This window comes from Camelus bactrianus, chromosome 6 (assembly GCF_048773025.1).
Source record: "Camelus bactrianus isolate YW-2024 breed Bactrian camel chromosome 6, ASM4877302v1, whole genome shotgun sequence".
Taxonomy (NCBI): domain Eukaryota; kingdom Metazoa; phylum Chordata; class Mammalia; order Artiodactyla; family Camelidae; genus Camelus; species Camelus bactrianus.
This window is the reverse complement of record NC_133544.1, coordinates 92,844,394-92,872,348: the sequence shown is the minus strand read 5'-3', so window position 1 is coordinate 92,872,348 and position 27,955 is coordinate 92,844,394. Positions and strand designations below refer to the sequence as shown.

The window sequence follows — 27,955 nt, the reverse complement described above, 5'->3', positions numbered from 1 at the left end:
GAGCAATTATAAAATCAGCAAAGGAATAGAACCAAGAACTTCAAATCCAATCTTTCCAAGAGTCAGTATCTCCCGTCCACCTGCTTCCATTCCCCAAAAAGGTGTTATTTCTTCTGTCCCCACGTGGCTGAAAATTAGGGGAGGACCCAGAAGACAGGAGTGGTATCTTTTTTCATCTTTGAATCCTCTGTGCCCAGCCCAGGTCCTGGTAGAGGGGGTTCATAATACATATTGAATGAATGAAAGACTTGGGTTACCATGGAAAGATCTCTGAGAGAAGTATTTTTATACTAACATGTCAATGACTGCATTTCCCCTCTCCCAAGATGGGAGAGAGAGTGGGATACCAGGAACCTTAAAAGGAAGCAGATTAAAAAACAATGGTCAGAAGCCCCAAAAGGGGTATCTAGACAGGTCAAAGGTTTCTGGCCTGGACTCTGGGCTCGCAGCTTACATCTCCCTCTCAGCAGCTAAAGCCCCTGCCCCACCTCTCGTTTCCACTCGATCACTGGACTAGTGGCCTTTGCAGATGGGGAAACTGAGGTTCAGTAGCTGAAATCAACCCACTGAGGTCACACACAAGGTGCTGAGTTCATTTCATATTTCCTATTTAATTTTACAAGCAGGTGGCTTGGAAATTTTCTAAGAAAAACAAAACTAATGAAAGATCTTTTCGTATAGAGTCCTCAAATGACCTTTTATTCCCCAGAAAGTCTATGTGTTGTTTTTTTTTTTTTAAAGTTAAGTTCTGGCAACGATTAAATAGCTCTTGCTAAACTTTTACTGGTTTTGCGTCCTTCCCAGGAAGCCAAAGGTCATTGAGAATGGCCCTGGGCCTGCTTCCCTGCCTGAGTTGCTGGTCTCCTGGAGCCTGGGAGAAGGCCCTCCAGGCCAGAAAAACTGCAGCATTGCCTGGCATGCCTGGGAAGCTGGCCCCACTGAGCAGAGTGTCCGAGAAAAACTGGGGCTGAATGTAGTAATGGTTGCACTTGACCTGGATCCAGTGGGGCAAGTGACAGTCTTTTGGGGTCCGGGGCTCTGCACAGAGTTGGGTGGAGCAGGGCGAGGAGGGAAGATGAGCTGGCTCTACCCTCACCACTGAAGGTGGCTGTGAGACTCCTGTGGTCTCCAACTTGACAGTCTTTTTTTGCCTTCTAAAAAGCTTATGGTTCGTGGTGGTGGTGGTGGGGCGGGTGCAGATGCAGTCATTCTAAGGCCTTGGGGATTTAAGGAGACAGTAGAGGGAGAGGGCAATGCCTAACCCAAAGGGATGCTGCCCCCGTGGTGGGTGTTAGGGCACTGCAGATACAGAATCTATTAGAAGGGACTGCAGAGGTTATCCAGGACGGTGGATCTCATACTTCATTGCAGACCAGAATTCCATTTTGAAAAAGACAGATTCCTAGGGCCTGTCTGGAAACGACATCCAAATCTCTGGAAGCAGACCTTGGGAAGCTCCTTGTACCCCAGCAGCTAGAACCCCAGTACCAGAATCTATCCATCTGCATCAAGCACTTAAATCTCCACCAAAAACTAATCTAACCTCTGCCTGAATTTAGGGAGAAGCAACTCCACCTGCACCCAAACTACTCATTCCACAGCTACAACTCCAGTTCCACTTACAGCAGTATTGCTATCAGATAATGATTAGTGATCACTCACATTTGTCGAGTACTTGGCCATTGACCTCTTAGCACAGAGGCTAAGCTCCCACATTCTAGGCTGAGACAGGCTACACTTTGTTTTTGTGACTCTGGGCAAAGTGACTAAGGACTCTGAGCCTCAGTTTCCTCATCTGTGAAATGGGGATAGCTTGTGTAGAATCACACAATGGTGCTTAGCATTGTGTCAGGTGAGTTAAAAATTTAAATTGTTCCTCCAGTTAAACTGAAATCTGTCTCCCTGTGCCTCCACCCAACTCCTCCCTACGTATGGCCCTGGGCTCACAGCTCCCTGACCTAGGGCAGTCCTTATAGACAGTCGGCCCTTTCCCACCGTCTGACCCCTCACATCCTGGCTGGCCCCTCTTCTGGACTGTTTGGTGCTAGGGATGATGAAATATTATGGGAGGGGGACTCTGCTCAGCAGATCCAGGTCTCCAGGAGTTCCTTGAGCATGCAGGGAACAAGAGCAGCTTATGTGAAAAAGGCTGCAGAGAAACAGGCAGAGAAGAGGGTGACTCCCCCACCCTGCTAGTGGAGAGCCGCAAACCTAGGCTGCCAACCCTAGGCTGCCAACCCTGTGCCGGGCACTGGGCTGAACATAACACATCCCTGAGCTCACACACATCTCACAGCTGGCTGAGGAGATGATTTTCCTTATTTTACATTTAAGGTACAGAGAGGTTAAGTAACCTGGACAACAATGCACAGCTCTAACTGCCAGGACTGGGATTTGAACCTAAGCCTCCCTACACCCCACTCTTAGAACTAGACAGAATGGAACAGAAGAGTTGAATTTGAATTGACGTCCAAGTCCAAAATGCAATTTTCTTCCAGGAGACATCTCAATAGATAGTTGCTAGTTTCTTATCTAGCCATAATCCCTTGCATTTACAGTACGCTTTTTTCCCCCATGAATGTCCACCTTCATTTTTTTTCTTTTTCTTGGGAAGAGCTAATATTTGCACATGATGTTCATAGTTTAAAATTCACAAGATGCAAAAGAATACTGAAAAGAGTTTGCAGTTCTTAAATAAATTAAATGTAGAACTACCATATGACCCAGCAACTCCACTCCTGGATACGTACCCAAAAGAACTGAAAACAGGTATTCAAACGAAAAGCTGTACACGAGTGTTCATAGCAGCACTACTCACAAGAGCCAAAATGTGGAGACAACCCAAATGTCCATCAGCTGATGAATGGATAAGCAAAACATGCTATATCCGTTCAATGGAATATAAGAATCCATAAACAGTATCAACATGGATAAACTGCAAAACATGCGAAGTGAAAAAAGCCAGACACAAAAGCTCGCACATTATATGATCCCGTCTGTACGAAATATCTAAAATCGGCACATCCGTAGAGACAGAAAGCAGATTAGTGGTTGCCAGGGGCCGGGGAGGGAAGATGGGGAGTGACTGCTAATGGCACAGGGGTTTCTTTTGGGGGTGATGAAAATGACATGAAACTAGATCTGGGTGATGGTGGGACAACACTGAATGTACTGAATTGTTTACTTTTAAATAGTTAAATTAATTCATGTTATGTAAATTTTACCTCGATTTTATAAAAAGAATATTGAGCATTAACCCCAACCACGTCCCCTAGCAACTGGTACAAGTTCCAGAGATATTGAGTATTTATAAATGTTCATGTGTACAGTTTTTCGCTATGGTAATGGTAGCATCCTGTGTGTATTGTCCTGTCACCTTGTTTCTTTCCCTTGGCAGAGATCTTGGAGATTATTCTACATCAGCACCTTCTTTTTGGTGTTTCTATACTGTTCCATGTTGTGGACGTGCTGTGGTTTGTCTAACCTGTCCCCTTCTGATGGACATTCAGATTGTTTCCAGTCTTTTGCTGTTTCAAACAAGACTGCTGTGAATAGCCTTACACACGGGTCATTTCACACGTGCCTCTGTCTGCGGAGAAATTCCTACAAGTGGAATTGCTGGGTCAAAGGGCATGTGCGTTTTAATTGTTCCAGTTGCAAAAATAATGCATACTTGTTATACAAATTTCAAACAACTCTGAAGCTCATTGTCCAAAAAATGGAAGAAGCCCTCCCCACAACCCCAATCCCACACTTCTGGTGGAGTTGCTCCTTCTTCATCTGCCTCCCTTGTCGGGGCACCTTCTCCCTGGCCCCTGGCCTGCAGCTCCCAGAGCCTTCCCTGCCTGCCTGATTCTGGATCCCCCTCCTCCTACTCCCCCCGCTTCCCTCATCTCTCAGTAGAGTTTCCCAACAGCCCCCAGAGCCTCAGGCTGGGACTGAGGCTCACATATATAACCTGTTACCACCAAATCTACCAATGGCGGCCCCTGGGATCTTTGCATACGCAGGCTTAGTGCTTTCAAATCATAAAATGTTCAAACCAAAAGGGTAGGGGCTTATTCAACTTTCACATTCCACCATACATAGTTTTACACAGGAGACAACTGAGGCCCAGATGTCATAACTGGATGGTGGTGCCTCAGCTGGGACCTGAATGACAGTAAAGAGGCAACTAAACCTTCATATGCAAGGGTCTTGAGGTAGAAAGAAAATGTGCGTATTTGAGAGACAAGAAGGCCAGCGTGACTGGAGCAAACGAGGTGGCAAAGGTGCACAGGGCTAATAGTCACTTAGGGCCCTGGAGGCAGAGTGAGGTCATTCTGCAATGCTAAAAGGTCAGCTTCTCCCTCCCTCCCCTGTTTCTAATAGCTCAGCCCTGAGGACATGGCAGGGGCTCCCTGAGCCTTGCTGAATGAATGAGTGAGCGCTGTGTGTTAAAGTGAGTGAAGAAGAAGAGGCAGAAAGGTGTGTTACAGAATCCTTGAATAGAAACATACGCTCAGGCCCCAGGTTACTAGTGTGTGGCTTGGGGCCTGCTGTTTCTCATGTGATCATCATCCTAATGGCAACCAACCCTTAGAGGGTTATGGAGGACATCGAGGACTTTGTGAGCCACACAGTTAAAATCTGTGTGCAGCTTTGCCTTTGTAGCTGTAGTGGGAAAGCAGCCACAGACAATGCGGGGGTGGGGGGGAACATGGGCGTGGCCGTGTTCCAATAAAACTTTATTTACAAAAGCAGGCTGTGGGCCAACCCATGCCTTAGGGAGCACTTAAAATGCTCCAGGTGCAATTCTAAGAACCTTATATGCGTTAGCACCTTTATAAGGAGAGGCTCAACAAATCATTGTTCTGTATCTCTTTTGGGTCTTGGACCCCCTTTGAGACGCAGGTGGTGTCTCTGGATGTTTGCTCCAGAAGTCTGCACACACTCAGACACAGTGGTGCACACAGCTGCGGTTAGGGATCTTCTGAGGCCTTTGTGGACCTCCTGGATGGATAATCTGTAAGGCCCCTTCTGCCTCAGATATTGACCAGGTCGGGTGCTAGGAGTTGTGGAGTGCCTGCCAGCGGGAAGGCCCTGAGAGGCAGAGGGAATCGGAGACTTCTGGGATGGATGGCACCGTCTGGGACAGTGGTTGAGGGGCTGGCTGACAAGAGACCACCCAGCCTCTCTGCCAGAGTTTGTAGTGTGAGCTCAAGATGGTCGTCTCCTCCCTCCAAAATGTGGCCCACTTGGCCCCTGGAGGACTTCCTTCCCGAAGTCAGTGGCAGAAAAAGCCTAGCTTGGGGCAGAGCCTTGCAGGAGACCCCATCAGCCCTGAATCCTGGTGGCGGCAGTGGGTCAAGCACAGCTCTGTGACTCCAGTAAAATGCAGGAATCGGATTAGACTGATTCTTTCCCACTACAGACATTTATGGGCACCTATTGCATACCAAAGACTACACTGGAAAATTGTGAATCACTGTGTTGTACACCTGAAACTTACATAATTTTGTACATCAACTGTACCTCAATTAGAAAAGAATACTTGGGTCCCACCAGTGATGAAGCAGCTTCAGGGACAAAGAACTACGCCCAAGGGGGAGGAGAGGCCCCTTGCAGTCTTCAGCCAGGTCAGCTGGGAAGGCCCCTGGGACCCCCAGCACTGGAGCCAGACTCTGAAGGTAGGTAGTTGGGGGCATTCCGGGCAGAGGGAGGAACGTGGGTGTGGGAAAACTCAGGGTGTGCAGGGCCTGTTTGACTGGGGGATCTGGTGAACAGAGAGGAGCTCTCAGGAGCAAAGCAAGAAGGCAAATTGGATCCGCGGGGTGGGGTGAGCTAGACCAATGGTCATCAGGAGGTTGCAATGGCAGGGCCTTAGGGGCAAGCACCAGGCCTCCCTGAGCTTTGTGGGAGGGGAATGGTGGGGGGCAGTGACACTAGGGGCCTAGGGCAGGACAGAGTAGAAAGTCAGATTTGTTAGGAAGTCTGTTACTCAAGCAGTTGGAAATGAGAGGCTGGAACTCGGGAGAGATTCCGGAAAAGACTGCCCCAGGTGACTGGCAGGCAGTGGCCGCCTTCTCAGAGGGGGACGCTGGTAGGTGCTGCAGGAAGTAAGTGTGGGAGGCTCCCTTGCTCCCTCCCACCCCCAGTGGTCTCTGGAAGGTTTACAAATTAGCATGTGAAAAGCTCTGAAAGAAGGCAGGTGGGGCAGAAGAGACTGGTTTGGCTCCATTCAATATGGGTCTAGGGGCTCACTGAGACTTACACACGGACTTCCTGGAAGAACATTCCAGACAAATAAATAAACTTAAGCAGACATGAAAAAGATTCAACCATCTGTCAAAGTTAAATATATATATATGTATGCATATATTACACAGACACACACACGCGCACGCGCGCGTGCGCGCGCGCGTGTGTGTGTGTGTGTGTGTGTGTGTGTATTTAATGTTTTGAAGTAAACTGGCTTCAGTTTGAGGGATAGGTGGAGTAAGTGTGCTGGGTCAGGATCAGGTGTGGCCTGAGGCTTGTCCATCTCTAGCACTACTGTCTCCCCTCACAGCATTTTCACCCAGGAAGTTGGGATTGCTATCTCTTTTGCAGATGGGGAAGCTACAGTCAGTTCAGAGAGGTTTAGATGCTGTCCCAAGATCACAGAGCAAGAAAAGTAGGGAAGCCAGGACTGGACTAGAACCCAAGTGTCTTTCACCTCAGACTCCTTGCTCTTAACCGCCAGGGCTTACAACGCGACAATGAAATTTAACTCCTAAATAGTCAGGATTAAAGAATTAGTAACATCATTAAATCTGCGGTTAGCAGATGGAGCAACCAAGCCCCGCTTCTTCTCCCGCTGCCCCAGTGTGGGCCACCTGCCTGCACCCTAAGCCTCCAGCTCCCCTAGGGTTGCTGGTGAGACACTGAAGCTGGAGGGAATGGTAGAGTCTCAGACCTGGGGATCTGGTGCTGCTGCGGGAGAAACAGGCAGGCTGAGAAGAGGAAACGAGTTTGCAGGATGCTGATGGTTCATTTGTTACCAGATAGACTTGGATCACTGCTTATCAGCTCTGGGACCTGGGACAATGCATAAACTGTCTGAACCTCAGTTTTCCCAAATTGTAAAATGATGATGGTCATAGTGTATGTGAAGATGAAACGCACTACCATGTGTAACACACTTAGCTCAAGGCCTGTGTGTGTAGATGGTAGCCGCCATATACACGATTTTGATTATTAGCGTTGTTAGCAGGTGGTTGGGATGGGACCTGAGCTTTCTTTAACATCCTACAGGACTCTGCTGAGTTCACATTTTGAGTCCTGTTGGAGCTGCAGGACTAGGAGTCAAAAAAGAGGTCCAGAATGGAAACTCTTGATTTGAGAGTCCTCAGGAAAAAGGTCTCTGGGTATCCAGAGCCAGGGTTGGGGTGGGACATTTTCTGGAGGATGCAGCGTGCACAGAAGCTCAAAGGTGCTACCTGAGCTGCTCTCCCTCTTCATGTGCTGCTGAACACTCACAGACCAACTGCCTCTCCTTCACCCCATTGGAGTCATCCTTGGATAGTGACCAAGTCAGGGCTCTAGAGTGAAAACCCTGGAGCTTGTCCTGCTGTCCTGCCAAGCTGTGTGAATTTGGGCAAGCCATTCAGTGTCTCCAGTCAGCAGTTTCCCCATGTGCAAAGGGGTGTATAATAATGTAACCCTAGAGGAGGAGTTGAGAGGATGGGTCTGTACTCTTAAGAGAGGATATGAAAACACTTAGTAAACTTCAAAGGCCACACAAATGCAGGACATAACTTTTCTCACAGACCTGATACCAATGGCACCTCTTCCATGATGCCTTTCCAGATTGCCCAGGCGGCAGTGCTTCCCCCATCTAGAGGCTGAGTACAGGACAGGGCAGATCTCCTAAATTCTAACCAGTGTCCTGATAGTATTTCCTGACATGCCTCTTGTCTACCCACCAAGCACTTTCCTTGCACTTGTCCTGCCCTCCATCTGTAGAATGCAAGACCAGCCAGGTTCACACCACGTAGCCCTACCCACTGACCACACGCCTTGTTGCATGATGGAGTCCTTGACCCAAGTGCGCCAATAAGGTCTTTCCTTGAGGATTTACACTTGGGCCTAGGATTGACAGGGAGGCAATTCAGCATCTCTCTGAGTAATTAAACCTGTACCATGCGAAACTCAGAAGCTGGTAGCTTTCGTTTCCTACCACATAAATAGGAAACAGAGACCTGTGATCAGAGAAGCAAAGACAAGGGATGAACAGGGAAGGCTTCCTGGGACCCTGCAGGGTTCCTTCATTCTCTGAAGCTTCCTTTGGATAAATTCCCTTTTTGACTTAAACTAACACTCGTGAGTTCTCTTACTTTCTGACCTGTATAGAAAAAGAAACTTGTCTCAGAAAAGCTTACCAGCATGTCTGGAGTCACATAAGAGTTAACAGTAGAGACACCACATCACGTATACCTCCTTAAAATCATGTTCTGAACAGATTGGTGGAGGTGTGATTGGCATACAATAAACTGCAGCTATGTAAAGTGTGCGATTTGATAAGCTTTAACATAGGTCTACATTTGTGAAACCAGCATCACATTCAAGGTAATGAACATTTCATTACCCACAGACGTTTCCTTCTGCCCCTTCTTAATCCTTCCAGCTCCTCCCCGACCCTCACCCCAGGCAACCACTGAACTGTGTTCAGTCACTATAGATTATTGTCCATTTTCCAGAATTCTATATAAATGGAGTTGTACATACATACTTTTTTGTCATCTTTCAGTTGGCATAATTATTTTGAGATTCATCCATGTTGCATAACTTAATAGGTCAGTTATGTTGCTGAGTAGTAATCAGTTACATGGGTATTCAGCAACCTGTTTACCATTCATCTCTTGCTGAACATTTGGGTTGTTTCCAGGTTTTGACTATTACAAATAAAACTGCTATGAACATTTGTGTATAAGTCTTCATATGGCTATGTGTTTTTATTTCTTTTACAGACATACCAAGGAGTGGAATGTCTTGGTCATATGGTGGGTAGTCATATGGAAGTTACGCTGTGCTTTACTTTTTAAACAACTGCCTAGCTGTTTTCCAAAGTTGTTACACTGTTTTACGTTCCCACCAGTAGAGTATGAAAGTTGTAGTTACTTCACATCCCCACGAAACACTTGGTTTCAGTCTTTATAATTTTAGAAATTCTAGTGAGTATCTGTAGTTTTGAGTTTTACCTTTAGGTCCGGCATTTATTTGAGTTACTTTTTTTTATTATTGAAGTATAGATTAACAATATTGTGTTAATATCTGGTGTATAGCATACTGATTCAGTTGTATATATATTATATATATTTCTTTTCATATTATTTTTCATTATAGGCTATTACAAGATATTGAATGTAGTTCCCTGTGCTATACAGTAGGACCTTGTTGTTTATCTATTTTATATATAGTAGTTAGTATCTGCAAATCCAGAACTCCCAATTTATCCCTCCACCTCTCCTACCCTTTTCCCCCTGGTAACCTTAAGTTTGTTTTCTATGTCTGTCAGTCTGTTTCTATTTTATAAATAAGTTTATTTGTGTTATCTTTTTTAGGTTCCACATATAAGTGATATCATATGGTATTTTTCTTTCTCTTTGTGGCTTACTTCACTTAGAATGACTATCTCCAAGTCCATCCATGTTGCTGCAAATGGCATTTTATTCTTTTTTATGGCTGAGTAGTATTCCATTGTTTGTGTGTGTGTGTGTGTGTGTGTGTGTGTGTGTGTGTACACATACACAACTATATATATAACTATATAAACGTATATATAAATTCCACAGCTTCTTTATTCAGTCGTCCATCAGTGAACATTTAGGTTGCTTCTATGTGTTGGCTATTGTAAACAGTGCTGCTATGAACATTGGGGTGCATGTATCTTTTCAAATTAGAGTTTCCTCTAGGTATATGCCCAGGAGTAGGGTTGCTGGATCATATGGTAACTCTATTTTTAGGTTTTTAAGGGATCTCCATACTGTTTTCCATAGTGGCTGCACCACTCAATTTAAGTCTTTTAAAGAATATCTCCTATATCTCTACTTAACATGGCTGGTCTTTCCTTTATCTTCTTGCATACATGGAATATAGTTAGAATAATTGTTTTAATGTCTGTGTCTCCTAATTCTATCATCTAGGTAATTTCTAGGTGGGTTTCAGTTGACTGTTTTTCTTTTCATTATGGGTCATGCTAATCTTTATTGGTTGCCAGGCATTAAGAATTCTATTTTATTGGCTGCTGGATTTTTTTTTTAAAGGCAGTCAAATTTTAATTAGGTTTATTTATTTATTTAATTTTTAGAGGAGGTATTGGGGATTGAACCCAGGACCTCATGCATGCTAAGCATGCACTCTATCACTTGAGCTATGCCCTCCCTTCCCTGGTACTGGATATCTTTGTACTCTCATAAATGTTCTTGGGCTTTGTTCTGAGGTGCAAAAGTTGCTTGGAAACAATTTGGTCCTTTCAGATCTTACTTTTGTTAGATGGAGCCAGAGCAGCATTTAGTTTTCTCCCACTTCTGAGCCAAAAACTCCACTGACTGCTCTACCCAATGTACCATTAATTGTGCGGTTTCCACTCTGGTTTGTGGGAACCAGCACTGTTTGCTGCACTGTGTGAGCTCCAAGGATTGTTCTCTCTCATCCTTCAGGGTGGTTCTTACCGTGGTTTCTGGTGGTTTCCTCACAAGCAGGCACAGAGCAGAATTACTTACAGTGGAACCCCATATGGAGCCGTGGAGTTCTCTGCCTTGTGTCCCGCACTCCCAGCTTCGTCCTTTCAGTGCAGGGAGGCTGCCAGGCTTCACCTGCCTTCCCCTGGCTGCACTCTGGTCTGGAGACTGCCTTCAAGCAGTGAGATGGGGCATTCACTGGGCTCACCTCATTTGTTTCCTGACTTTCAGAAATCACTATTTTTCATTGTCTGGCATCCAGTGTCTTGAGAACCACTGTTTCATGTATTTCGTGGGGTATTTTAATTGTTTGAGGTGGGGATATAAATCCCATCCCTATTGCTCCATCTCAGCTGGACACAGAAATCCTCATGATTATTTGTTCCTTTGTTCAGCTGGCATTTATGGAGGGCGAGCTCGCTGTGTGCCCACCTCACACCAGGCTAGCTGATCTCCAAACACCCCAGATTTTCCTATCACAGCGCCTTTGCTCTGCTGAGAGACCTTCTCTGACCACCCTGTGTAAAGCAAATTACTCTCTTTTATTTCCCATAATACTTCTGCTCTCCTTTATGGCTTCTTTTACTAGAACGTAGGTCGGAATTTTTATCCAATTTCCCGCTGCCAGCTCAGGCCCAGGCACACTGTTGGTGTTCAATAAATATTTATTGAACAAGTGAGGTCTTTGCATATTTCATGGTGCCTGTCATACAACAGAGCTAGGTCAACTTGGAGGTGCTTGGCTGAGGGAACCCAGCTCCCTGCCCGAAGGTCCCCAGCAGGGAAGGGAGACCAGGCCCCTGAAGTGAGGCCATCCTCAGCTCACTCTCAGCCACGCTCTCCTTAGCGATAACTGAAGGCCCCCGCGTGCTGGCAAGGGGAGGGCTGACAGGTGGGGCTGATGAGTTCCAGACCCGGGCCTCCGGCCCCGGCACAGCCGGGCAGAACCGGATGCTCGGCAGGAGCCACAGCCCAGCTTCCGTGACACTGCCGTCTTCAAGGGCTGTGCCCCTCCCTAGGCCCTTGGTGGGGCTTTTAGGTCTCACCCATCCCATCAGTCTGCCACTAGTCTCTGGGGACAGATGGAGCCATCTCCTGGTTCTAGTCCCAGATCTGGTCATGTGACCATTGACAACTATTAGAACGCTCACAGGATGAGAGGTTGGCTCTGTAATATAAATAGAACTTTGTAACTGCAAACCTTCTATAAGTACTCACTGAACTAGAAAAGCCAGGGGAGGGAATGGCTTTGTGGTAGAGCACATGCCTGGCATGCACAAGGTCCTGGGTTCGATTCCCCAGTACCTCCATTAAAAAATAGATAAATAAACCTAGTTACCTCCCCATCAACAAGAATAAACAACATTTGATTTGAACTAGAAAGGCCTTTAGGAAGTTTCTGTTCTAAACCCTTACTTTTGACCAAGGAAGAGGCTGAGATTTAAATGAGATAATGTATGCAGACTGCTTAGCACCAGGCTTGGGACTTTGTGTTTTTCATTCTAGCTACTAACCAGCTGCCTACCTCTGGCTAAGCAAGCAACAGCCCGCACCCCCTCAGCTGGAGGCCTTGACCCATCCCCCTCATTAAGGATCAGAGCTACTGTTTTTTGAGGCGCCCAGGCCACGAGCTCAGCACTTTGCATGCACCATCTAATTCTCTCGTCGTAGGATGAGCTAGTTGTTATTACTCCTGATGAGGAAACTGAGGCTCACAGACACCAGGGAACCTTCCCAAGGCCCTGCAACTACTAAGTGGCTGAAGCAGTATTTGGACCCCAGGGTGGGAAGTCTCCAAGCTTCTAGGTCCTGCCTTCTCTTCCCTCAGCAGACTCTTCTATAATAACCTGTATTTCCTGCCAGCCACTCCTTCCTGGAACTTTGGGGAAGTGTTCTGAGCGTCCATTTGGCCAGTCATTGGATCAGAGCAAGCCAGGGTCTAAGACCTGCAGCTGAGAGTCTGCCCCGAGGCCCAGCTGTGAGCCTGAGGAGTTGGCAGTGAGGAAGTCTCCGAGGGCCAAAGACGCAGCTCTGGGGGAAGGAAAGGCGGGATGGGCAGGAGCCAACAGACCCAGCCGTTCCCTCAGCAAGTATCCTGGGGCTGCTTCTCCAGGAGCCTCCGGTTGTGCGTTCCTCACCGGATGGCGGGAGCTGCAGATGCCAGCAGGCGAGGAAATCCAGCCCTGCAGGAACTCCACCAGGGTGAGGTCACCTCTGATGGGGCCTCCGAGGAAGCCTGGCCTGTCTAGGACAGGGAGGGACTTGAACCAGCCTTGGAGCACCTTGCCAATTTGAACGAAGGAGTGAGGGTGGGATGGGCAGCATTTCCAGCACAGAGAAGCCCAGAGGGCCACTCAGGCCATCCAGCCTTTCCCAGGCTCCTCGCCTGTGTCCCACTGTGTGTCCGCACCATGGCCCCTGAGTGAGGGGTTGTTAGGGCCTGGTAGATGAAGAAACTGAGCCTGCGGTGGGGTGTGCTGAATGCCAGGTGATGAGCTGGATCATTCTGAAGGAGGCCACAGTGGGCCACATGGGTTCCTGAGCCCCAGGAGTTTACCTGGGCAACGTGCGGGGCTGTTTATTAGAGGGTAAGAGAGTGAAGGCCAGAGACAGTGTAGAGGCTGTCAGGGCAATATTGGGGGGCTGTGAGTCAGGCCTGGGCTAGGACAAGAGCCTGGGCACAGGCCTGGTGGGGTGGGGCTGGGGTGATGGAAGGTACAAGAAGGGATCATAAAAGCCAACTCACCTGTTTTACACAAGGAAACTGAGGCCCAAAGAGGGAAAGGGGCTTGCTCAAGGTCACACAAGAGGTGAATGGTAGAGTCAAGCTAGAAAGACCCTGAAAAGCTCAAGGACACCCCCATTAAACACAGAACCAAGTTTCTTCCTATGATAGATCCTTCTCTCCCAGGGGTCAAGCCCCCCCTGAGGTTACCAGGGGTCCCAGTAAGACCCAGCTCGGCTTCTGTCTCACTGTGGGCCTCGAGGGCCTCCCCTCCCATTCCCTGCACTACAGTTGCTCATCTGGGAAATGAGGCCACTGGGCCAGCTGACGGCTGTGGCCCCTTTCTGCTCCAAGTGCCCAGAGGAAGATGAGGCTAAGGCTTGTTCCTCACTCTGGTCTCCCAGCCCCCAGTCCAGCCTGACACTGCTGGCCTGCTGTGGCTCACGTGCCTGAGGAGTGAGCGTCTGGTCCTGAGGAGGCAACATGATCTGTAAAGGATCCCTGATCCTCTCCTTTTGAACCCTGAAGAGGGCATCTTGATCATGTGAGGACCAGAGCTATGCTGAGATGCGAGGCCTGGGAGGTGGCCAGGGCACCTGGAGGAAAGGCTGGGGCGAGGGAGAGAAGTGACAGGAGAAGGAGGGCCTCCCAGCCTCAAGGGGAAGAGCTGAGCTGCTGGGAAGGGCCCTGCGGGGATCCGGCAGTGGGCAGGTGCCCCAGCCTCGCTCCTGTGGAGGGCTGTGGGACACGCCACTTTCTGGCTGTAAGTTTCTGAGCATATGAACCAAGTCAAGGTGAGCTGTTCTGGGGGGCCAGGCCAGAAGTAGGGGGCCTGGACCAGGGACCTAGGAGGAGGGGAAGGAGAAGTGTGGTGGGCCGGCCTGGAGAAAAGAGGAGGGAGGCAGAAGGGAAGGAGTTAGGGTCCCTGCATGGGGGCTATACAGGCAAAGGGTGTGTGTAGGGGACTTTGAATGATGCCTGGTCCCTGATGTGTCACTGTCAGCTGTCACATACAGCAGGCACAAGGAGACCTGGCATGGAGGGGCAGAAAGCATTCTATGTGGATCCAGGCCGGGCCTGGACTTCAGATTTTTCCACTCACTAGCTGTGTGGCCCTGGACAGGTTTCTTGGCCTCTCTGAGCCTCCGATGATTCTAGGACCAAATAGCAGTTGTTTCATCCTTACTGGGCAGGCTGAGATCAGATATCAATCTTACCCAAGAATCTCCCATGCCCCTTGCTGTTCACGTGACACTTCTTTACCCAGGCACACCCTCCCCAGGCCCCGGGAGTGGCAGTGTACCTTAGCCTCCCACCCCACTGCATGCGAGGGGCTGCAGGGAAGTCTTCTCAGATTGCCTCAGCCCCTCTAGAGGGGTTAAAGCCAATCCTGTGCAGTGAGGGGCTAAATGGGAGGCTGAGGCGGTGCAAGGACTTTCCCACACCTGCTTCACCCCCATAGCTCCCCTTCCCCCCACTCTCTGATGGGATATCTGGGATTCCCTCCCTTTCTTCCAAGCTCTGGCCCTTCTTGCCTGCTTCACAACAGGGAGCGAATGTTATTTAAAAGGAGATCAGGAGATTTGCCTTAAATAGGCATGGAGTGCTGTGCCAGGGCCCAGGGTGTGGGGCGGGGGAGGAGGCCACCCTGGGTGGTGGAGAGAAGGGAGTGGCGCTGAAGGAGAGAACACCCTCCCCAGGGGTGTGCACAGCCCTTCACAGTTTACCTAGCTCAGTCCCCGGCTGTGGTAGATCGGTCACACAGGTCTTATTCCCAGCCTAACCCATTCTGAGGCAGGGGAAACTGAGGCCCCGCTCAGGGAGCTGACGGGTGTGCTAGCTGCCACACGGCATCTGAGGCGGATGCCGTGGTCGTTCTCCTGCAGCCCCTAGGAGCTGGAAGCAGGTGTTCCGGGAGGCAAGGGGCCCAGAAGCTAAGACCTCCTACAGCGGGGATGGGGCTTCTGCGGGGGTGAGGGGGCTCTTGGGGCCTCCCTCTGATACCTACCCCCACCACCAGGTCCCAGCCCTCCGGCTCCTGCCCCTGGGTTGCCCCTGCCTGTCCTCCCAGCCCCAGCTTGTAACTGGACGCCCTCCTCACTCGGCACCTTCCCAGGTGAGCTGGGGCTCTGCTTACTGAACCCAACACCAGCTGGGGGAGGGCCGCGAGGGGGCACCTGGGGCGGGCGTGCCCCGGGAGGCTGCAAGGCTGATGGAGAGCTGGAGCCAAGGGGATACGAGTTTGAGGAGCGGAAGGTGGGCTGGCTGTCAGCCTCCTCCCGGTGGGGCTGGTCTGGCACCTGGGTTTACAACCCTATTCAGGGTCTCCTTCCAAGCTCCTCCCCTTCCATTTCAGCCCCTCCCAGCCATTTATGTCTCAGCAGGTGATGCTCTTGGAATCCTAAAGAAATGGAGTCTAGAGTGTGAGGTTTCAGGGACAAAGCCAGGGGCAAGGAAGCACGCCTGCTTCCTCCTTTGTGCAAAGGCCTTGAACTCTGAGGTGTGGCCTCAGACACCTGTGTCCCTCTTGGCTCTGCCATTTACAGCCGTGTGACCTTGAGCTGCCTGCCTTCTGTGAGCCTGCATCTCCTTTGTAAACTAAAGATCCCCCTCATAGAGTCGTCAAAGACGCCCAGATAAGAAGGCGGACCGAGGCAAGAAGAGGGGGGCGGTTATACACACGCACCCTCAGCAGCTCCCTTCCCACAGAACGCCCTCCTGGAACAGAAGTCAGTGCCCAGCGGGTGCATCTGTGCTGCTAGGAAAGGCAGGCGCCGTGAAGCCACATTCGTTTCCACCAGGATGCCCACCCCAAGCCTTTACCGGGCGCCCTGGCCTCCCACCTGCCCGCCCACTGACAGGCACATGTGGGAAAAGGCGCGCTCGTCGACCCGGGCTACGACACCAGTTTGTTGCGGGAAGGAGAAGGGATAAGACTTCATTCTCACTTCCCCTTTAGAGGCTGGGCACAACCTGGGTCCTCTGGGAAGGAAGACTGAAAGAGAGCCTTTACTCTGGGCTCCTGCTAGTTCTCTTTGTTATTCGCTGGCCACTGGAGAGTCAGGGGGAGGGGGAGGGACAGGGGAGGGAGGCTGCAGGGTGGCCTCCTCAGGTATGTGAAATAAAGGCCAATAGGAACTAGCCATGAGCGTTTACCACATGCCTGTCCCCACCCCAGCTCTTTACCTGTTGTATCCCCATTGCTAACGATGAAACTTGGGCTGAGGATTTAGGCAGCATGTCCAAGGTTACATGGGACGTGGTGGAGCCAGTATCTGGCTTCAGGACCCTCTGCTGACTGCAAAAAACCCAGGACCCTGGGACTTGGGTTCCAGATCCAAGATACCCAGTACAAGCTTCTCAGCAAAGGAAACTACCCTTCCCTAAGCCTACTGTCTGCCCAGCTCCTGGGGTGGCCCTCCCAGGCACAGAGACTGGGAGACAAAGGACCCGCCAGGTGTCTGGGAAGAGACTGAATGACCACTTGCTGCCACCTAGTGGTGCATAGTGTGTCGTGCTTGGGGAGCAGGAGGGCCTGGCTACTCTGGGATGAAGTCTGAGCACCACCATTGGCCTTTCTGGGTTTGGCAAATTATGCCAGGACCTCAGAAAGGAGGTCATGCCTAGCTAGGCCCTCCCCTGGCCTCCCGACTGAGGGTAGGGTGAAAGTAGGCACTCCACTGGTCCTGCCATCTCAGCCCCACATCATACTCTCTTCGGACAGCTCCACGAACACCAAGTGTTCTACTACTGCCTAGCTCCCGGGGCCTCAGCTACCCTCTCGGCAAAATCAGAGGATGGCACTTTAATTTGCCAAAGATTTTATGAAGTGTCTCCTTTCTAAAGTCATGCTGAATGCTTTGGCTCACAAAGACATCTAAGCCAGGTCTCTTAATACCGAGAGATCCACCTTATTCTAGGGCTAGACAGACATGGAAATTGCTAACTACTCACAGAGGCACTGAGGGAGCATTGAGGCAGGGGAGACAAGACAAATGGGGGCCAGCAGGACGTGGGACTCACAGGAACCCCTCTCCCCCCAACCCCAAGGGCTCTCACTTTGTGCTGAGCACCCTCAGGGATAGGCCTTACTCCCTCAACTCCCATCTTCTCTTGCTTTAAAGTCTTTAAAGTGGACCAGTGAGCTCCATCCATCTTCCACTCCTCTGTACTTTTATACTACAGAGTTCTCTTTTCCTAAAAGCCTTTCTCCAACTTGTCCGCCTGACAAACTCATCTCCAGTCTTCCTTCTGGAGTGGAGGGGAGAGTAGGAAGTCCCCACAACTAGGCAAGCAGGGAGGAAACCGAAGGGGTTTCCATCCCCATTGTCTCCCACAAGCAGCAGCACAGACACCCTCATCATCAGGGCCGCAGGCTCAGGGAGGCTGCAGGCAGGCCTTCCTGGTCCCCTAACTGCAGGCTTTCCACATCTTTTCATTCCTTTATTCTCTGCTATCTGCCTGCCCCATTCCAGGGGCTGAGCTGGACCCTGGGACTGCAGGAGTCAGGAGACTCAGTCATGTTCTGAGAATGTTCTGGTGCAGGAGACAGGCCCACAGCAAAGGACAGCACAATGTATGTGCTCAGAGACAGGAACCGACCATTCGGCCTAGAGAGGGGCGGGGCTAGGTGCTGGGAAACAGGAGGTGACGTCGGGACAAGTCATGAAGGGTGAATCTGGGCAGTTCAGATGTACTACCAACACGTAGTGAAGTCAGGGAGGTGTGAGGGGAAGGCATTCACCCCAGAGTCCTTTTCTCCGACCATCCTCAAAGCGATCGCTCCCCACCTTGCAAGTTCTGTTAGTTGATTATTCACTAACAGTTTGAGGTTATTTGCTTGCTTGTTTGTAATCGGTCTCCCTCCTGTAACCATAAGCATCCCGAGGCAGGGCCATGTCGCTCTGGTTTGCTGTGGGGTCTCTGGTGTCTCCATGTCTCCATGAAGCCCACAGTGAAGTTTTGAGGCCCTGCAGACCCTCCGAACTGCCATAGCACTGAGCCCCCATTTAACCAGACACTCCCTGAGCACCCACTCTGTGCGCTGGGGCCTCCGCTGGTTTTTGGAAGGCAAGGCATCCAAGATTTCATGTCCCCCAGCAACCAGCATGGTTTCATCCTTCTTGACTCCTTCCACCATTGGCAGTTTTACTTTTAAATAGTATTGCTTACACCTGAAACACTATAAATCAACTATACTTCAATAAATCAATAAATAGCCTTTGCTCTCTAGAGCTGTCAATGCGTGCTTCCACTTTAACCCGTATTTACCAACCAGGATCGACACCTTTTCACTCTTAAGCAGAGACCCTTAATAGTCTTTGCCAGCCTATGAGGGCCCCTGAGCAATTTCCATCAGGCTTTTTGATCAACCAAAGCTATGCTGATCAGACCATCCAACCTGCAGCCCCAGCAAGGCACAAAATGAGAAAGTTTCAGCCGAGGCCCCCAGCATCTAGCCACTGTGACAGGCCCATTTCCCACCATGAGAATCCTCTAGAGTCTCTAGTGTGTGTCCTTGTTTGACTTTGGGTGGCGGCGATTCACCTTGTCTTTTCATTGTGAGTCACCAGCCTCACTCAGGTAACTCAGCTTTTCCAAATAACCAGTGATATTAACAAAACCTCACATAAGGGTGCGCGCTGTGAGCTCAGCCATCGTAACAAACACCTCTTGTGCATGTGGGTAGGGACAGGAGCCTCCCTGGAAAGGGTCAGCCAGTGCCCCAGGCAGGGGTTCTTAGAGAGCAGAAGACTCAGCTCGCAGTCCTCACACAATTCATGAGTTTATTTGTCCTAAATAAATACAGTCTGAGAGCATCTATTTCAATACCCTGACACATGATTTCTTCCCCAAAAGAGCAGCCTCAGGTAGAGGCAGTGCGTGTTCTCAGGTTGGGGTCTGGAGGGGGTTCGTCCTGACTTGTGCTGGGCTGGGTCTAGCTGTGAAGATGCCCCCAGGTTCCCGTCTCTGCTTGGGGCCTGTACTCTGCCTGCGTCCTCCGCTGGGACCCCGCCCGTCTGTCCCTGCTCTTGGAGCACTTGTTTCACCACCTCTCCCCTCTGCAGCCCAAAGGGAGCGCCATTCACAAGCGTGTGGCCCCGAGGCAGACACCTCGCAGAAAGCTCTGTCCTAGAACGCCAGCCCCCACCACAGGCCCATTCCCAACTCCTGACCCTGGAAGCATCTCCCCCAGGGCAAGAGGAGAAACTGAGGCACAGCTGGCAAATGGGTGGGAAGCACTCTCCCCTGAGCTCTGCCAGAAGGCTGAGAGCCCCTGATGAAGGGAGACAGGGACACTGACTACCCTCCCCCAGGTGCACCCTGGGGCCAGCCCACTAGGGAGCAGGAGGAGTGAAGACCATCCTTTGTCTTCTCTTTGCAGATCAGAGGTTCGGGTCCACGTTCTCCTGGTCTGAGGCTGCCTCACTGTCATTTGGGGACCCCTGGACCAGAGCCAAAGAAACCCAGTCATGGGCTTGTGCTGTCCCCCAGAGCCAGAGCCACAGCCTGGGGACCAGCATCTCCTTCTTCTTGCCCCTCCCTCCGCAATGGAGCCAGAGGAGGCTCTGCCATCTCCAGCCCAGGGTCCCTTGGCCTCCCCTCCATCCCAGCTCCCAGGCTGCCCACGGCCACATGGCCCACCATTGGGTGACTCCTCTTACCAGGCTGAGGCCCCTGGCCTGCCGCAGGGTAGCATAGAAGCTCAGGACACGGGGGTCACAGCGAACTACCATAGGGTCAAAGTCCAGCACACGCAGGCCCTGCAAGCTGCGGGCCCGAGAAAGGGCCACGTAGGCCTGGCCGCTGGCAAACACACGGCTCAGAGAGATCTCCACGCAGTCCAGGGACATGCCCTGGGGGATGGAAGGACAGGGCTGGAACCAGCTCAGCATGAATTCGTGTCCCATGTCCACTGGCCCAGCTGTTGCCCCTGATCTCCTTGCCCAGTCCAGAGTTTCCTCAAGCCAGAGAGACAGGCTGACAGCAGACTGGTGTCTGGGTCGGGGGCGGGGGGTCCAGGAGACAGAGATCTGGGATAAGACTGGAGGCATAAGGATGAAAGGAAAGAGCTCAGGTCTGAGTCAGACAGGCATGGAAATGAATCCTGACTCTGCCTCACACTAGCTGTGTGACCTTGGACATGTTACTTAAACTCTCTGAGCCTTGGTTTCCTCTTCTGTAAAATAGGAATGATTATGTCACCTATACCTCATGTAGTTGTCATAAGGATACCAATGAACATATCTGGTAGTGGCTCAGAAAATGGCAGGGCAGGAGATGACAGAGGGAAAGTGTATGTATCCAGGAAAGAGAGGAGGCGGGATGGGAAATGCACGAAAGGTTTATTCTACAGCTGGCCTGGAACTTTCCATCCAGGGCAAGTTCAATCCCCACAAAGCCTTTAAGACCCCCCCCCACCCCCTTCAACATGTCCCAGGCCCATCCTGTCCCCCTGTGCCATGTTCTGACCCCTCCCCTGCACTGGCTGCTCACCTGGCTCTTGTGGATGGATATCGCCCAGGCCAGCTGGAGGGGCAGTTGCTGCCGGCTGAGGAGCTGGCCCCCCGTAGCCTGCACCGTCCAGCGGTCAGCACGGATGACCTCAGTGACTCCACACAGGAACCGCACCTGGGGCAGCCCTGAGGGAGGAGTGAAGTCCCACCTTTCAGCTCAGCTTCAAGGCTCCGAGGTGAGGACCAGCTCACCCTCCCGTGCTAGCCTTTTCCTCTTCACACTAACCAGGGCCCCTGCTGCAACCCCAGCCAGTAGGACTGCTCCCCGGTCACTTACCTCTCCCCTCGGCCTCGAACCCGACTACCACCCCTCGGGCGCCATTCACCAGGCCCCGAGACACTGCCAAGTTCTTCACCAGCATCACCTGCAAGGGGAAGGAAGCTGGAGGTGTGGAGGGCAGTGCATCCCTATGCCTGGCCTCAGCTCCAGGGTCACTGCAGCCGTTCTCGGAGGCTGGGGGATGTCACGGAGGTGCGCTGAGTCTGCCGGGACCCCTGCAGCAAGCTGTTTTATTTCCCCAGATCTCAGTTTCCCCTTGTGTCAAAGGGGAATGACATTTGCTCAGTTTGCTCAGAAGGAGGGGGTAAAGAACAATAAGGTGACAGACATTGCAGGGCTCTGAAAATGACATCTGTTACAAGTGTGTGTATGGGCCACAGTCCTGAGGGACAGCCCTCTTCCAACCACTGTGCCTGTGTTTTCCCCCTGGGTGCCTTTTGGAACCCGAGGAGAGGCTCCCATTTGGCCACCCTCACCATTGTGGAAGGAAGGGGGATGCTCACAGGACAGGGCACACTACAGAAGACAACCATGTGCGGGAGGTATCTTACTATGGATTTAGAGATGAAGAAACCAAGCTTCAGCAAAGGAAAGGGATTTGTCTAAAGCAATGCTGCTTAGAGCTCCTGGGGTAGGAAGAGGAGGGCAATGGAAAGCGGAAGACAGGAAGGCGGGTGGGAACAGGAGAGAAGGAGTTTGCTGTGGTCCCAGCTGGGCCCTCCGGCTGTGGAATGGTCTGTGCAGAGGGGCGAGGATCGGGGAGGCCCAAGCTCCCAGGATCTGGGCCCTGCTTCCCACTCACCTGTGCCCCCAGCTTTAGCTGAAGGAGCTGGCTGACGGGACACTGGGCATCCAGGGTCCGGGCCTGCTCAGGGTCACTGTCCATGGCCTCAAAGCTGTGTATTTCACCTGGGAAAAGAGAGTCAGGCAAGCAGATTAATTACAAGCCACTGACTAGTGGCTCAGTTTCTGAAAACATGTATTAGACCAGGGCATGGCAGAGGTAGTGAGGACTAGCTGAGGCTTTGGAATCAGAGGCCTGGCTTCAGGTGTCACTTGCAGTGTTTGCTGGCTGAGTGATCTTGACCCATGCAAAGTCACATCTCTCAAAGTCACAATTACATCTGTAAACGTAAGGGACTTTATGGCCACAGAGGTTGGGGGCCTAGATATGCAAATGCTGCCAAGGGCCCAGGCTGCTTGGGCTCAGCTGGTCTTGCCCAGACCTAGCTCCTTGCTCACCTGGTAGCTCCTGCAGCCGCTTCTCATTGGTAAGGGCCACGTCATCCTGGTGGGTGCAGAGCCTTGTGGCCACAATCCCATCTCGCCCCACTTTGTGGGCAGCTGTGGCCCGGAGCTGGCGGGTGACCTCATCCGAGCACCTGTGGAGACTGGGCCATCAGGGTGTGATAACCTCAACACCAGGGAATGCAGGGCACTTGGGCGGTCATCCCAGGCTGTGGCCATGGGTCAGGCCTGGGGTCTGGATGTGGACACCAGGGCAGGATTTGCTGGTTCCCCAGGCTGGCTTGTTCCTTCCTCACTTGGAGCATGGGGGTGGCGCTTGGCTGTGATCGTGAGTGTGGACCCTTCTCTGTGTCTGCCCCAGGTCAGAGCTAGCCACCGTCCCAGCCCCAGGGCTCCTGAGGAAGTTGGATATGAGGAGCAAGCACAGGCTAGAAATTTAGAGACCTAGAGGAGGCACTGGGGTTGAAACCCTGTAATACTGGTACCCTATAATCAGATTAGCCTCCAGGCTACAATTTTCTAGCCCCTTGCCTACTGCCTTAGGGGAAAAAAAATCTAGCCTACGTTTCTATTTTCTCCCAATTCAAGTCCTCCTCCAGGGGAAGCCTGGGTGCTGTAGTAATTCAAGTGGAAGGAAGGGGAAGATTGGGACCACCTCTCACTGCTCTGCCACTCAGCCTTTCTCCTGTCCCCCACACTTGCTGGTGCGTGCTGTGCACCTTCCTACTTGCCTCCTGTCCCCAGGCATAGAAAGCCCCTCATCACCCCCCCCCCTCATTACATCCCAACCTGACCTGGCTCTCAATGCCCAGCTCTGGCCCGTATCTTCCTCCCTCCTGGCCTCCTTTCCGCTCTGATGTTAGAGTAGTTGTAGCATTTCAACCTTTTGTCCCAGCTGGGGTGGGATCATGTCAGCAAACTCCCCTTCCCCACCAAGTGACCCCCACCACAGGCTCTAAGTAGAAGGAACTTGGGTTTTAGAGTCAGACCAATGGTCAAGTTCCAGCTCAGCCACTTTGGCAAGTCACTTCACCTCTTTGAACCCCAGTTTCTGAATCTGTGAAATGGGAGTGTTAACATCTCTGAATAAGTCTTGTCTCCATGTGCCCATACTTCCCTGGGATGTGCTCTGTGCCAGGCCCTGTGCTGGGTGATAGGGACCCAACCCCGGGGGAGGCTGGGTCCCAGCGCTCACAGAGTGACTGTCTCCTATGGAGCAGTGAAGCATTTCTCTCCCTTCTCTGGGTCTCTGTGCTCCTCTCTGACCCACGCTTGGATCTTCATCCTATGGCCCCTTCTCTATTCTCCAGGGCCCACCTGCCCAGCCGCACAGCTTGCAGCAGAGAGATGAAGGTCTTGTCTGCCTGTCTCCACACCTCAGTCAGCTCCAGGATCACTGGGACACACCTCCTCCAGCTCTTGGCCTGGTGGGGGCAAGGTGGGGGTGTCAGGGAGCAGAGCAAACTCCTGTGGGGGTTAGGGCCAGAGGGTGAGTGGTACCTGGAAGCAGAACTGTGGGGGCTGGGATCCCTTGGTTACGGGCGGCAGCTGCAGGAAGTCCCCACAGATGATCAGCTGGATCCCTCCAAATGGCTTGTTCTGCTGCCGGACAGCTCTGAAGAGGAGCACGGGGTGCTTTAGGGGCTGGGGCAGGTGGGTTCCATCTAGACCACCAGAACCCAGCCCTCATGGCACATACTGACCTGGCCACGGCCTCCAGCTTGTCAAACAGATCTGCCTCCACCATGGAGATCTCATCAATGACTAGCCGCTGACAGTTCAGCCAACCCTGCCGCACACCTGGCCGCTGGGCCAGGGCCACACACTGGGCCAGAGGAGCCTGGCCCGAGCCAATGCCTGCGAGTAACACTATTCAGCCTGGGCTGAGAGCCCAGCCCTGTCTCAACACTGACCTCCTCTCCCGTCCCACCAGCCTGGCTTGCTTCTTGTTCAAGCCCAAGGGGCTCTCACTTACCTGCAAAGGCATGGAGGGTAGTACCCCCGATGTGGCAGGCTGCCACTCCAGTGCTGGCAGTGGCCACAGTGCCTGTGGGAGGCAGGGAGCCCAGGATACGCTTCAACAGATAAGACTTCCCTGTCCCTGGGCAGAGGGCAAAGTCAGGGCGACCTCTCCTCCATCCCAGCGCACCGCCGTTCTCCCCACACCCACTGTCCCAACTACCTGCACTCCCTGTGAAGAAAATGCTCTGGCCTTTCAGGACGACCCTCAGCACAGCAGCTTGTTCCTTGGAAAGCTGTGGTTTGGTTGAGGGCAAGCTCAGCTTCTTCACAGGCAGGGGCCACCTTGGGGATTCCTGAGGGGACAGGGCTGTCTCAGAGCCTCCCCACATCCCCTAGGCATTGTCCCCTCCATTCTTGGCCTGGTAGACCCTTGTGTCTCTGCTTGCTTCGCTCCGTAGAGGCCTTGGGCAGCCTTGGTTTATTTGGAGATCTTGCCAGTAACCTTAGGGGTCCAAGTCTCTCCTTGAGGAAGGGGCCAAGGCTGGGTCTCTGGGTCTCCACTGACCCCTGGTGCCCTGAAGACCCCTGTGTGGGGGTCCAGATTCTCCCTCAGCTCCCTCCCCTGGGTTCCCTAACTATCCTGGTCCTCTTACCCATCCTTCCTTTTCACTACTCTTCCTGTCACAAACCTCTCTCTCACCCCCAAACACCCAAGCAAAACCTTGCTTAGCCAGGGCCCCATCTCCATCTTCTCACCAGCTTAATCTCAAACCCCCGTGGTCTGCGATCCATCTGTTCCAGTTCGCAAATACTGTCAACTCCCCGCCTCCCCAGACTTTGTCCCCCCATCTGATTGGACCTGTTATCTGCTCCGACAGAGCTGACCCTCTCGGACTCTCTGAAAGCTCCTCTCCTCCAGAGCGACCATATTCCTACTTTTCTTCTGAATCACCTTCTCTGCTTTCTCTTTTAATGTGGCCTGGGTCCCCTTTTCCTATTATCGCTTGCCCAGTCTCAGGCTTTGCACTATGAGAAACACGTGCACAGTTCCCATATCCCTGTAATACTCATAAATCCAGTGGGCATCTTCTCTGAGACAACCAGCAGCCATCTCAAATACCGCCACCATCTCCCGCACCCCCAAACTGGGGCCTCCTCGGTCTCTTCCATCTCAGTAGCACACCCACGCCCCAAAGCGTCGCCCCGTTCCTGTCCTCACGGTGCTGGGCTTGGTCTCTGACCGGGGCTCCGTGGGCCGCTTCACTGGCGTGGTGTCCGTGACCCGGGTGGCCGCCGCGCGCCGCAGCTCCTCGGGCTGCAAGGGACTGATAGTGACGAAGTCGCGAGGCCGCGGGCCAAGCAGCTGCGTGCGGGCGGAGGCCGGCCCGGGACCGGGGTCCGCGGCCAGCTTGAGGCGCAGCGTGCGCAGGAAGCGGCGCAGGCGGTCTGGGGGGCAGTCGGAGAGCAGCAGCTGCACGGCGCCGGCCCGGGGAGCGCTGTCGGCGGGGAGCCGCAGAGTGCTACGCCCCTCCGCGGCGAAGCGGGTGAAGAGGCGCGCGGCGCGCAGGGGGAAGCAGCGCGGCCGCCCCGCGGGCCCGGGCGCCTGCAGCCTCAGCATCAACTCGCGGCGCTCGTTCCGACCCAGGCTCAGCTCCGCGCTGCGTAGGGCCTGGCGCCTTCGTGGCTGCCCGCCCGGGCTCAGCTCCTCCACAGCCACGCGGCACTGCAGCTCCGCGTCCTCGCATTCCTCTGCCGCTGCTTGGGTGCCCGACAGCATTGCCACCGCCTCTGCAGGTCTGCAAAAAGACCAGAGCGCAGGGATCACAGGGACTCAGGGGACATCATAGGCGGTATAGAGGCCTTGACGGGGAGCCCAGTCAAGTCCACATAGGGTCACGGGGACTGTCACTGGTAACAGGAGATCATGGAGACAATAAAAGGGCCCTGGGGCAAACCGGAAATTCTCTTATAAGTTACTCACCTAACACAAAAATTTCCAGAGCGGTGGATAGGCAGCGTCAAGCGCACCCGGGATTGGGGAACCTCGGCTTTCCGACTAGGGTAACAGAAGAAGGGATCCTCTGAATAGAGAAGAAGTCTGCTTCAAAATGACCCAGTACAGGCACGGGAATCCTCAGAGTCCTCTCCCCAGGAAGCAAGGGACTCTCACGTGAGGAGGTGAGCAGGAGACTGACATGTAATCAGCGCCTTCGTTTTCCAGGTTCACTGGTTTATATACAGCCAAGCAGGTCTCACTATTCCCCGTGTATAGAAGTGGAAAACAGGCTGAGAGAGGCCAACGGCGGCTGGTAGGAGTCTGGGCTCGTGTGACTCCCATCTCCAAGGTGGGGTAAGAATCTTAGGCTAGAGAAATCGCGGAGGGATCCTGAAGTCCGAAAGCCATTCTCCCGCCATCTGACCCATTCGCATGCACTTTAGCCCCTTGAAGAAGCAGGCTCTCTGCCTCCCACCTCTGGGATCGAGTGGACACTCACTTGCGCCGGCCCGCGGACGAACAAGCTGATCAGAGCCGACCGGCAGCCAAAGGTCATACACTAGGAACTTTCAAATCCTGGGAGTAGAAAATCAGCCTATCACCGGCCGGATCTTTAAATTTTCCAGCCAATCAGAGACAGGGGCGTGACAATGGGCGTGTCTTTCTCTGGGTTTTAACTCTCCAAGCTTGGGTAGTACCAATAGCGCACCGAAGGAAGGAGGCTTATAGTGGTGGCGGAGCATACCAAGTCGGGTGGACGAGTGGGCGTGGTGGGAGAGGGTAGGGACTGCAGCTGGGCGGCTCGTGGTTTCTTGTCACCCATGGAATCTCTGAAGATTAATTTTCAGAACCATGCCTCCAACACACTCTCCCTCCCCTCTAGCTCTCATACAGCGGCTGAACTTGGCCTTGGGGAAGAATTGCCTCTGATTTCTCCTATCCCTGTTTACACTCACAGGACCTTTGCCGACTTTTGGGCAGACCCCTCCCATGGCCTGCCGCTCCAGCTGCCTGCGCCCCTCCCTGCCCCCCTCGCCAACTCTTTCCATGTGTAAGCATCGTTATACGAATTTGCCTTTCCCACCAGGCTGAGGCCCATTAGTGAGGAACTGAGACCTGTGGCCAGGTGCTCAGAGTACAAGGGAAGTGTGTGAGCCTCTGTCTTCAGGGAATTCATAACCTTGTCATCGCACTGGATGCTTAGGGAAATTATTTTTAATTATCTTTTTCCTAGTCATTAAAAGTCTTGGAATGACATAGCTGGAAGGGATCCTATGTCAGTCAGCCCCCTTATTTATTGAACTGCCCTCATTTTTCAAATGAGGAAACCGAGGCTTCTATCAGATATTGCATAGATTGTAGATAGAAAAACAAAATCTTGAACCCAAATCTAAGCCTGCTTGTTTAACTACTACACCACACTGCTCTCAGGTGACCCGTCTGACTTAGTGAAGGGAGTCCAGGCCTGGACTGGAATCTCAGCTCTTGACAGCCACTGCATTGCCCAGTCCTGCCAGTTAGATT

At 52.2% G+C, this 27,955-nt stretch overlaps 1 protein-coding gene and 1 long non-coding RNA gene across 6 annotated transcripts; one reads left to right on the top strand and one right to left on the bottom strand.

The window, feature by feature from the left end:
• Positions 1–10,155: 10,155 nt before the first annotated feature.
• Positions 10,156–20,099, top strand: LOC141577992 (uncharacterized). The gene is made up of 3 exons (XR_012507752.1): positions 10,156–15,334; positions 15,449–15,544; positions 19,814–20,099. It is a non-coding gene; the product is annotated as an uncharacterized LOC141577992 (long non-coding RNA).
• PIF1 (PIF1 5'-to-3' DNA helicase) lies at positions 19,198–26,960 on the bottom strand. Of its 5 annotated transcripts, none has more exons than XM_074366343.1 (13): positions 26,417–26,960; positions 25,655–26,231; positions 24,656–24,788; positions 24,449–24,574; positions 24,177–24,330; positions 23,974–24,088; positions 23,791–23,897; positions 22,468–22,616; positions 22,028–22,134; positions 21,223–21,310; positions 20,926–21,071; positions 20,094–20,285; positions 19,198–19,874 (listed from the first exon to the last, which is right to left on the bottom strand). In XM_074366343.1, the coding sequence occupies exons 2-13, from the start codon at positions 26,210–26,212 to the stop codon at positions 19,815–19,817; spliced, it is 1,935 nt and encodes a 644-aa protein (XP_074222444.1). In that variant the 5' UTR covers positions 26,213–26,231; positions 26,417–26,960; the 3' UTR covers positions 19,198–19,814. The 5 variants fall into 5 exon arrangements, with proteins under 5 accessions (XP_074222444.1, XP_045372674.2, XP_074222442.1 ...); XM_045516718.2 differs by having other exon boundaries at positions 22,468–22,607; XM_074366341.1 differs by having other exon boundaries at positions 24,449–24,788; positions 26,417–26,491; positions 26,606–26,960.
• Positions 26,961–27,955: the final 995 nt, after the last annotated feature.

Excerpts from the sequence above, each read along its gene's own strand:
- PIF1 (XM_074366341.1), bottom strand. The coding sequence starts at position 26,212 with ATGCTGTCGGGCACCCAAGCAGCGGCAGAGGAATGCGAGGACGCGGAG. Across the intron at positions 21,311-22,027 it reads AGCTAAAGCTGGGGGCACAG|GTGATGCTGGTGAAGAACTT; the intron begins GTGAGTGGGAAG and ends TTCCCCTTGCAG. Across the intron at positions 21,072-21,222 it reads GTTCGAGGCCGAGGGGAGAG|GGCTGCCCCAGGTGCGGTTC; the intron begins GTAAGTGACCGG and ends CTCCTCCCTCAG.